This window comes from Melanotaenia boesemani, chromosome 11, assembly GCF_017639745.1.
Source record: "Melanotaenia boesemani isolate fMelBoe1 chromosome 11, fMelBoe1.pri, whole genome shotgun sequence".
Classification (NCBI taxonomy): Eukaryota; Metazoa; Chordata; class Actinopteri; order Atheriniformes; family Melanotaeniidae; genus Melanotaenia; species Melanotaenia boesemani.
The window spans coordinates 7,756,414-7,768,590 of NC_055692.1; the positions used below are offsets into that span (position 1 = coordinate 7,756,414).

The 12,177-nt window shown below is 38.1% G+C and overlaps 1 protein-coding gene across 1 annotated transcript; it reads right to left on the reverse strand.

Annotated features, from left to right (window-relative positions):
- Window positions 1-10,223: 10,223 nt before the first annotated feature.
- On the reverse strand, window positions 10,224-12,043 carry cldn5a (claudin 5a). Its single transcript, XM_042000610.1, has one exon. The coding sequence runs from the start codon at window positions 11,820-11,822 to the stop codon at window positions 11,175-11,177; it is 648 nt and encodes a 215-aa protein (XP_041856544.1). The 5' UTR covers window positions 11,823-12,043; the 3' UTR covers window positions 10,224-11,174.
- Between the last annotated feature and the right edge of the window lie 134 nt (window positions 12,044-12,177).

Here is a 12,177-nt window from a genome sequence, read left to right on the forward strand (position 1 = left end):
CCACTGCCCTTTACGCCTCCCTGCATCTGAGGAATGTGGCATACACCAAACACAGCACACACACTAAGGAAACATCTCTATAAGGGAGGATCACTCAGTGTGTAGTTGTGTGGAGCGGCCTTTTTGAACGCTTCACACTCGAACAGTGATGTTGCCTCAGCAGGAGGGGCATGTTGGTGGAGCAGTAATGTGGGCGACTAATTAAACTGGAAATCACATATAAGTTATATCAAATTAAAGGTTTCTAAATCAATTGCAGTGTCACACAGAGTCAAAACCCTCCTCAATCTAGCTTCATTATTCACCTTATGGTGCTCCTTTATACTCCCCTACATGACCTACTGTGTGGAAGTATGAGGGAACACATATAAAACAAACACAGACCCAATGTAGATTTTTCATAAAAAGCAATAAGACCTGTAAGCAATGTTGAATTCAGACAAACATGCAACCAACCAATCAGCTCGTCATTAAACTAAGAGCAGTTTAATTCAATGACCTAGTTAAAACAGCACATTTCATATACAGTGTAATTCAAAAAGTGCCACACAGTATCCAGTGGTTTTTTCAGGTGATGGAAAGCAAATGTGCCTTACAAGGATTATGTATATTTATATAAAAAAGTTCATTTATGGGACTAAATGACATACAGAATGGAAACATACTGTAGACTCCCATTTGCACTCTTTGTTTTGTTGTTGGAGGATCATGAATGTTTAATCAGGAATGACTTGTTGCTGTATGGATGCAGGTATTATTTATTTAGTTCTGTATTGACAGACTTTTGTGTGACACAATGAATAATTCATTTATAATAACTCTCTTTTAATATACAAATACATAAACATAAAAAGGTGGTTTAGGCATAGAAAAGTATTACTTCTAGCTATTTTTTTTTACAGGTATTTAAGAGCATTGACCGGAAATTTTGATTTTTTTTGTTTGTTTGTTTGTTTGCTATCGAGTGTGGACTTCTATTTTTTTTATTGAAATTTCCTCTGTTCCTTTTTATTTATTTATTTATTTTCATGCTTTGTTTACTTTTATTATGTATGAAAAATAAACTCAGTGAACTAAATTAAAACTAAGAACAAGCAGTGGATCATGCTTAAACTTGGTAGCATGACTTGACCTATGTTAAATTTTAAGGCATATTAAGAATTTTAATAGAATAATAATAATAATCATTATTTAACCCTATTTTGGCAAACATTCTTTTTTAACATAAATACTATTATTAGTCTCTTTAGTACCATAACTTGAATATTTTTGTATTCAGATATCTTACTTATCAGCTGACATTTACACTAATATAGAAAGTTGATAGCTGGCATTCTGGCTTGGTCCATTTATTTACAGACATCCTTTGTTCTGTAAGGATGAATGATATAATGATCCAAAGCTTTCTTATAGCTCAATATTTCTCCTAATCCATCAGCTTATAGTGATTTATATAGTAGAATTTTATCATCAGGTTTCCAGAGGTTTTGATTAGTTTCACAATGCTGTCTTCTCTTGAATTAAACTTATAAGTGACCTTTAAACTGCTCAACATCCCTCTAACAACCCCAGATTCCAGATAGGATTAGCTTTACTGGAAGACCTGAGACAAATGACTACAGTAGACTGTTTCTACCCGCCACCTGTCTATGAATCATGATGTGAGAGGATAATCACTAGCACATACACTAACACACTCATGTCCACAGCGTATGAACAGTCACACAGTTTCTCATCAGCTCTTCTAACTTTCATTTTCTGAGTTTGTTTGTTTCAGGCTGTCAGCCCACTCATGCTCTCAGTGATCTCTAACCTCTGTCACCTTTAACCTCTCGAGTCCTCTCACAGCTAGAGGTGCTGCTCACTGAAAGTGCTTTCAAGCAAAGATAAGCAGTGCCTGAGGTGTATAAATTTGATAATTACAGACTCTACTGGAGTCAACTTATACATTAGAGATATCTCTTTTATTTCATTTAAACATACAAGGATTTTAGGATAGAGCTCATTTAATTTAGCCTTAAAGGCAAGACTACATGACAGTATTTGTTGCTAGAGTTCATTCATTTATTTAAAATGCTTATTATTGGCCTTTAAAAAGCTTGCCATCTAATGCTTTATGTGTCTTCCTACATTTCTCGTCACAATCATGCAAACAATGAATTAATTATGTGCAATCCTTTATTTATTTCCAGATGACAGTGTTTAGGAATGGTGCAAGTTTAAGCAAAAATAAGCTACTCGCACCAAATTAAACTGACCTTTCTTCTTCTGACATACTCATTTAGAAACATGCCCCATAGATGCACAAAAAAGGCCCCTTCTTTAAGACCTGATGGTTACTTGATAACATATTTCTCATCTAATGGCATCATAATGTCAGTAGAAATTGGAGAAAACTTATCCTGAATTAGTCTGGCCTTATTTAGCAACGCTCCTTCCATAGAGACACTTTTAATAAGGTACATTCACGTGTAAATACTTTGTTCTTTGCAGCATGTCTTTTTTTTCTTAAACCACTGTAGGGATATATGCAGTAGGCGTGACATTCTCATTATGTTAGGGTTTGCACGCTGGGATGCCAGGAAGAAAAACTGATTAAGGGTAGGCTCAAACACTGAGTCTGCAGTCGGGTGTGATGAGGGTGTCTTTTCTGTCGGTCTCTGTGGTGGGTGGCTCAGTCACGCAGGACTGCCTTTAATGGATAACAAGCAGAACAACCTTCATTCTTGAAAATACACTGTGGTCTCATGCACAAAGACAAAGAGAAGAGCTCAAGAGAGAAGGCAAAGGAAAGAACACTCTAAAAAACTATAAGTTTGCTTTGTTTAGCATTCGGCCCTGTTTATTTAATTATTGTTATTTTGTCATCCAGATGTCCTGCAAATAAGTTTCTCTGCTATATACAATTAATGTGGGAATAATAGTGCACATCTAAGTGCTGGCTGTGTTTGTGTGCCTTCAACAGACTGTTTGTTTACTTGGCCGCTGATTGTCATGTCCGATGTTAATATGGGAATCCAAATAACCCCTGATGGAGTAAGTTAAATTCAGCTCTGCCTAATGAATACATCTTTGGTGAGCTTTGTTGCAGCAGCCCTTCTTGTCAGAGCTTTATTTTCTCATCCTGATTGAAGAGAAACTGGCATCATACACATTTTGCTAACCATACCAAATCAGACATGCCTCCTGATCCCCCACAGACATTCCTCATACTTCCAGGACTCCTCTTTATCTCACTAGAAGGCTTTTAAGTCTCTCCACTTTATTTGTTCTTGACTTATGTATGAGTGTGTACAAGTCACTGTAAGCTTTTATGTGTTCAGGTATTTAAAATGGCCTCCCTCTGATGATTTACAGTGAGGAAACATGATCTCACTCAGACAGGCATGAAAGGAGTTGAGACTCCCTGGTTAAAAATCTCTTCTCTCATATTTCTGAGATAAAACCCTCCCTGTGTATTCTGTTTATCACCTTGTAAAGAAAACACTTCATCTGTAGTCGTAAAATGTTGTTGGCTTGCTTCGGTTTACACACACACACACACACACACACACACACACACACACACACACACAGTACTAAATACTGTGTCGTTTTTGATAAGTGAGGATAAATATTTGGTAGAACTGTAAATATTGATGTTATGTTGGGTTATGGTTAAGTTTATAAATGTCTGCAAAAAGTGGAAATCATCACCTGTTACATCTCAGTGTTGTGACAGGCTGTAAAATATCAGTGAAGCAGAATTAGGTTATTTATTAATTAATTTGCAAACCAGTTGTATTATATGGTTAATTGCAAAAAGCACAAAGACCGCATGTCAAAAGTTGAAACTATAAACTGTGACGTTTTACAATATAAAGTAATATGGCCCGAAAAACTAATATTTAATGACTTCACACAGTATTGTATTAAAAAATAGACATGATTCTGGTGCAAAAATTACTGTGTGGGTTCAGCAAATGCCTTGCTTAATTCAGCAAGGTCATGCCAAATCATCTTCCAAACTTTATGATTCTGGAGCGAAAGTCTCGGTTCTCAACTGGCAACCTGATCGCAAAACACTGAATAGCCATGTTGTTATTTCCTAAACTCAAATTGTACAACTACTTTGTTGTCCTTACTCTGTTCTTCTTCTAGATCCATGTTTAGGCTTAGAATTAATGTAATTGGTTAGTTCTGTGTTTTTCAGTTTATTTTATTTTTCATTTGTTTATTTTGTTCTTCAAAAGGGACAGTGCCTTGTTTGCATGATTGTGATGAGATAATAAACATCAAATCTAAATACACAAGATTATATCGATCCATCCATTATCTATACTACTTTGTCCATTAAGGGTTGTGGGAAACCTGCAACTTAACCAAGTATTTAGCAGGTGGGAGGCAGGGTACACCCTGGACAGGTCACCTGTCCACCACAGGGCCAACATAGAGAGACAAACAACCATTCACGCTCACTCGGATCATTTTTAGAGTGACCAATCTACATAACATGCATGTCTTTGGACGGTGGGAGGAAGCCAGATTACCCAGAGAGAGAGAACACATACACTGGGAGAACTTGCAAACTCCACATGCAGATACAAGAGCATAGCTAAGCTAATTTCTGTCTTTTAGACCCTTGGCAGACCAGAACAATACAACTGTAATATAGCAACAAGAATAATAACAGAAGGACATTAAAATTCACAATAATGACAAGGACACTAAGAAAGAAAGATTTCAGAGCAGAAAGAGTACCTCAATGACCAGGATCAAATCTGAAATGTTAAAGCACAAAGTGCTATGTGTGTGTTACATATTAAAGTCCATAAATAAATTGCACAATGCCCACCTACTAATGAATTGTGTTTTATGGTTCTACTTCATTTTAAAGTGTACTGACCCTGCAGGTCACATGGGGTCACAAGTCTGTTCTGTTTTCAACAGGTTGAAATAAACACAGGGTTGCAAATAAAACCAAAATATAAAAGCAACACCTAAGGAATTATGTTAGATTGTAGGAACAGTTTTGATTGTAGGAACAGCTATGATTTTAAATGTCTAGTGCATGACAACACAGTCAACTCTGGAGCTTGCTCTGGTCAACCTGTTCTAGTTTACTGTTACTGACTGAATGTTTCAACCACACAATTTACTATTCTTGGGTTGTGACTCATCAAGTCTGGTGAATCTAACATAAAAAAACAGATTAGGGATAAGTTGATAAGTTGAAATGTACAAACATGAATCATGACACTACTTTGCAGTGGTCATGTGACAGTGTTGGGTATGAATGAGTTCAAAAGAACACGTTCATCGAACAGTTTGTTTTTCTTGAATGTTGAACTGAACGAAACATATTTGCAAATAAAGAACTTGAATGTGAACTTGTTCAGACTATGTGAGGTCCCACAAAAGTCCCTGTCTACATTTTCCCGGTGCTACACTTGTTTCACACAGTGCATTGTGCAAGGTGTCGTGGAAATTTCAAAGGATCACACACTGGATGAGAATATAGCAAGGATGTTTTATTAAGAGCTGTAGCAATGGGAATCACACAGTCAAACAGCTTTGGCTGGGCGAGTCCGAAGTCAGACTCTAAGACACAGATAGTTATACCCCTGGTTGCATGCAGGCAGACAGGGTTGTGGTTAAGCAAGACAGGACAGTCATGTTCTGGTCATTTTGTTGATATCAGCAGCTCCTCTGAATAACAGAAGTTGACCTTTATCACTTCTGCTCTGGTAAAGGTGAGTGAGGATACTATTCGCAGAAGTGAAGAGGTCACAGTCTGGTTCAAACTGAGATCACTCACCCATCTGCATAGGGTGAAAAAAAATGAGTTGTGCAAAAACAGGTCTATTATAAGATATTTCCTACTTCTGCAATTTTAAGCTTGCAGTGACAAAAACAACTTTCATAATCTCTCTTTCCACAAACAAACTTTTTCCAAATCTCATAAGCACAGCAACATATGCTCTGAAATAAATATATGAACTTATAGAATGAAAAATAAAACATATGAACTTAGACTATATGTAATTTTCCATAACAACGGTCGTAGCAAACTGGCAACACTCCGCGGCTACACTGTGCTCAGTCTCAATTCTAACCTCAAAAAATGCCAAATCAGCTGAACTTGTTTTTGAGAAAAGTTAACTTGCACAAGACTCACATGCAGACAAATTTACTTTTTTTTTCTTTCTGAGACTAAGCTGAAACTGGTTTGCCTGCAGTTTAGACCACTCAGATTAACATCCAGAGCATGAATTGTAAAATGAACAGTCCAACTATTACAATCCAAAACTGTTCGGTACATCAAACAAGAAGGAGAGGAAAAAACTGTTTCCAATCAATAGAAATTGGTCTCTTAGTTTATTTTTTATTTTGGTAACTTCACCATAAACATACACTGTATTTACTTAAAAACAATAAAATGTCTCAGTTTTTACATTTGATTTGTTGTATTTGTATAAAAAGTATATTTATAATAAGGTTTAAACATTTAAAACTAGTGTGTTCTGTTTTACATGTTATTTCTCCACAGTAACAGGACATGCAACAGAATTTAATATATTTCTTCATCCCTGTGCGTGGAATAATAAATCCCAATGTTATCTATCAAGGTTTGTGTAGAGTACGTGTTCTGAATGAAGCGAATTATTTTGCATATATCAGAAATGATTCAGTAAACCTGTTAGAATTATTAATACTGTTAAGTCTATTGTATCTGTAAGAAACATTTTCCCAGAATTCCTTATCACAGTCTAATAGCACAGCTTGACTATATCACTTATTATATGCAGTTAACCAGGCTGGGTTTTATTCAAGTTATGTCATTACATCAAAACTGATAACTCTGTGTGTCTTGGGCATCTTTATCACATATTTCCCACAAATTACTTTCAGATATACTATGTGTTACAAAAGTTTTGGACTTTTACTGGAATGTAAAATACCATTATCTGATGCAACTGTAACAGGATGGGCTTGCCAAGAATCCGTCATTTATTTCTGCAAGTAGTATTTAAAATTCAACATATTGTTTAATGTAATTTCTCACTCCCATTTAAACAAAAGGATCCCTGAAAACACATCCAGTGGGAATCTAACTGGAATCTCTCATAAACATGTTTTCTTCCATTTGACCATCATATAAAATGTAAACTTGTCATGAGCTGAGATAAACCTGGATTCATATTTGTGCCAATACATTTTTAAGATCCTTGTTCTTTTTTTTTGTAACTTTAGCTTCAGAAGTGACAGAATTTCTCCATCCATAAAGGAGGAATTTGTGTTTTTATGTATTTTATGTTAGCTTGTTTTGTAAGGCTTTTGTCAAAACTTATGAATTATAAATTAAACTAAACACATTGGAAATTGAACAGTTATCAGATTTGCATGCACCTGTCTCTTGGGAGTTTTGTATTTTTGTGAGTCACCAGGCAGAGAAACTCAAGCCTACTTCTCCCCCTCTTCCTCTCTACTCCCTCCGAGTTCCTTCCTGCTTCCTGTTCCGTTGTCCCCTGCACAGGAAGCCTGGTCGTGCTACAGGTTTTTGACAAAAACTTCTGAGTCACCAAGCTGTAAACTTTGTGGACATGCAAGAGAATAAAACTTGTTTTTCTTTTTTTCTGTCTTTTCTTTCTTTTCTTTCTTTTCTTCCCCTCTAATCTTTAACCACGTTAGCTCCCTCTTTGTTTCTCAAACAAACGGCTCATGGGGTCTTTAACTCGGGTACACAAAGCCACATTTGTCCTCCACATTTAACCACCTGCTGACTCTTGGCTTTACTATCTGTGAGTAAGTCCTATCCAGCTGGGAAGTCTGCAGACTGTATGCACCTGCTGGCTCTATTGTAAGACTGAGTCAACCAATAGAAACATTAATTAAGTCTCATTTGTTCTGGGAATCTTGTGCACTGCTTTAACTACTTTTAATATACAGTCCTTGGTGAAAAAAAATCCATATGATAAATTTGTACACTTGCCATAAACTTATTTTTTTCCATAAAATCCCAAACAACTGTGACAGGTTGTTTGTGGAGTGAGAATTGCAGGTTCAATAGTTGTGACCTCTGTCAAACGTGTGTCTGGGGTGGGTGTTCTTACTATGAGATCAGCCTTCATCAGTACAAGGAAGTGACTTGATTTAAACCCAGCCTCAGAGTTCATAGTTCATGTCATGGCATACGCTTCACAGCCCATCCACCCCAAAACATGCATGTCTTTCTCTAATGATGCACAACCTCACTTAGGCTGTATGACCTGTCGCTCAATCAGGCTGAAAGAGGTCAAGTTAAGAGTTAAGGCTTGGTCATTCTCTGTGAGTCATGTCATCTGTTACTGTGAGACAGTGTCATGATATCAACAACTCCCTTTAAATATTATTTGTGTATTGTCATGTTTCAATATTTATGCCAACATGCAACATTTGCTCTGAAAACGATACAAAATAGCAAATGTGTTTTGCTATCACAGCTGTTTCCAGTAACCATTATGAGCTTTCAGTAAATCCCTCCTTCAAACTCCAGACTGATGAGCATAGACTCTGCATATGTTAGTGTGTGTGTGTGTTTGTGTGTGTGTGTCCATGTTTGTCGGAATGTCTGCCGGCCAGGCCTTTTATTAGGCTCATCCATACCACCACATTATAGGCTCCCGTAGCCAGGCAACTGCAGGTTCTGGTTACCATGGCAAATGCCCATTGAGTGACGTTGCTGGCCCTATTTGCCTCTCTTCTCAGTGGAATGAGGGCTTTTTTTTAAAGCTCCCCCCTACCTCCTTTCACCCCTTCAACACTCTCACATACATAGGCTCAACACATCACTTGCACACACACATACTTACACACATGCTTGTGCATTGTGTCACTTCATGTATTGTGACCAGAGCACTGCAACTAAGAATCCCATAAAAACATTTCACTGAGGCAGATCACATTGCAACTTCCAGGGAGTAGAAAACCCATGCAGACCGAGTTCTTCCTGTAGGCAACTCTTACCTGCTCAACATTGTTTCCTTTGTTCCTACATACACATTTTACTCATTTGGGATGCTCCAACAAATTTAAAACTATTCACAGAGGGTAACTCACATTTACAGTTGTAGTTTATTCTTTATTCTTTCTACTCCAAAAGAATATTCAGTTTAGAACAAAGGATGTCTAAATAGACAAAAAAAGATATCTGCATTTGTTGCTAACTTTAAAAATTATTTATTTTTAAATCTTAGTTATTATATAAATCAATTCCTCCTTTTCAAATCTGATTGGACAGCTACTGCTAAAATTTCTGCAGTAAGATAATGTTTCTTTTTCTCATCCGTCTGTTTCAACTGAGCAAACTCCACCAGTGTCCTTATCATGTCTCCACCTCAATACATTGATTAGTATTGTTTCAACTTTGTGTTGTACAGTTTCAAAATATCTGTTAAGTGTGAGTGTGATATTTAATAAATAAACCTTTTTGCCTCAGTGATAACTAGATTGGATGGTCTATAAAACCACCATACCAAATGTGGGCCTCACATTACAAATTACATTTCTCCTTTGGAGTCCACAATTTGCCTAAAACTCTCTCCTGACTGTATGCAGACTTCCTATTTTCAACATTTAAGAGGGCATATGACCTGCTAAGATTCTTAAGTCACCAGGCAAAACAAGTATGGTTAAGCTCTTGTAATCCAGTCACAGTTTCAAACCATGGTGCTTCAACTCTAACTTAAATTTCTCGTGTTTTCCTGCTGTTAACACAAGTTCAACAGACCTTTAACTTTGTGACCTACATTACTGCATATCATCCACAGCAATTGAGCAACTGTGGTGCCCATGAAGTGAACTGACTATGTGTTATCATTTCTCATGGAGCCCATATATCTTATCCTGGTGCAGGGAGATGGGGCCGAATGACTTGCAGGAAGACGATCCCAGCAGCTTCACCATAGTTTTAATTTAAGGGCTTTTCAGTGGCTGCAGATAAGGAGGATGGGAGGGGGTGGTCTGAAATGAGGGTGGGGGTGGTGTTGGGTGGGTGGGGGGAGTATTGTGAGTTGAACAGCAGAGCCCCACTCTAGCTGAATGGGCATTGTCATCTGGATTTCTATGGATAACCAAAATACTTTCTCCCGCCGTGGGGGTTGGTTTATGGATTCATGGTGGGAACGGCATGTTTTACGCACACTCCTGTCTCTGCAAACCGTCACAGTTGTCGGTCGTTTTGTTTTAAGAACACACTTTAAGGGTTGAAACAATATATTCAGTTTAATCTTAATAAAATGAAACAATATTGCATCTTCATATATGTGAATAAAGAATCATTACATCAAAAGTCAACATAACAAAAAAAATTATTCCTGGAATTTATGGAAAGACAAATTACTTCCTGCACAGACAATAATAAAAAAAAATTAAAATAATTAAAAATAAAAATACATCTTTACAGGTGCTCAGTGCAGGTGCGTAAAAACGGACTGTACATGTTAATGTAGCCTATGTCCCAAGCTGTTTGGAATCTAAAAATCCAGAATACGACAGCGAATTTCATTCACCCTTCTGAGCCTTAAAACCAAAAACACACAAAAAACCTTGTCTGAGATGTATTGGGGCTTTAATGTATGTGCATTTATTTCTTCTCCGGTTGTTATCGAACAACAATGTCAAGTGTCGTTCCCCTTTGCAAATTGGGCTTTGGATGTGTGGGAGTGCAGCCATTCTCAGGCCTACTGTACAACTTTGTGCTGACAATGCACATCGAGGATAAAAAAAGAGTATACTTTCGGTGGCAAGACTTCCTCTAGAAATTATAAAAACATTGTGTTTAAACACCAAATAATTCAAAATACTAAAAATTTCGAAGATTTACAAAAGCAGGTACCTAACAAATATACTCCTTTTTTGTTGTGAGTTACCTCTTGCGGCTGATAGTCTTTTTTTATTTCCTGTAGACACAATAATAATAATAATAATGTGTAAATATGTGGCCATTGGATATTGCAGGACCAGTGTAAAAACAGCAGAGGTTCTTCGACTGATTTCAAAGTTCAAATTTCTAAAAAAAAAAAAAAAAAAAAAACGAACCAAAAAGAAGGAAAAAAAGTTGCAGGTGCAAAAACAATGTTTGTAAAAAAAAAAACAACAGTTTTTAAAAAGCTGCAGGTCACTTTTACGCACCGCGGCTGCTGTGAACCACGTAGCTAAACATAATTCCTCTTGTCATAGTCCCCGTTCTGCGTGGCTCTCTTGGTCGGTGCATACTTTACTGAGTATCCCGAGTTTCCGCTGGAGGGACAGGAGCAGCACAGCAAAGTCCCTCCGATCAGTAGCAGAGCTGTGGCTGCCCAGCCAATGTAGAGCGCAGCGCCGATCTCTCTCTTCTTGGACGCGGGCACTTGTGGATTGTAGAAGTCCGATATGATGTTGTTGGCCATCCAGCAAAGGGGTACCAGCACAAACAAACCACTGATGATGTAGATTATCCCGCCGGCGTTCACCACCCGAGCTTTGACATACTCAGTACGGATGCAGTTGGTGCACTGTGCCCCAGCAATCACAACCATGAGACCCAGCACACCCATCACAGAGGAGATGATGGTGAGCGCTCTGGCCGCCTGTAGATCGTGGGTGAGGGCGAGGACGGAGTCGTGCACCTTGCACTGCATCTGGCCAGTGCTCTGGACCACACACGACATCCACAAACCGTCCCAGATTGTCTGAGCCACTACGATGTTGGCCTCAATGAAAGCCGTCACCTTCCACATAGGAAGCCCGCACGCTACCATCACCAGAAGCGAGCCGATTACGCACATCGAAAGTCCCAAGATCTCCAGTCCAGCCGACACCATTTTCACTCTCAAAGTTTAGTGTAACGTCTGAAATAGTTCAAACTCTCCTATTTTTCCAAAAGTCTGAGCTTGTTATCTCACGCCTTGATGTGCTGTAGCGTCAGTTGTTATTTGCGCATCACTCACTGAGAAGTAAAACAGCAGCCTTGAGTCTCTTTGTTAGTAAGGGGATGTGAAAACAACTGGAATACCAGTGGCACCGGAGCACGGATATCTGCGAGATGGGGGTGTGTGGACTCCAGGAGAAAGTTTCCTCCAATCCGCTGTCACCGCATCCTCAAGAGACCAATGAAAATGCAGGGAAGTTGTGCAACTGAATGAAACGGCCCAGAGCGCATTGTGAGTTTGAACAGTT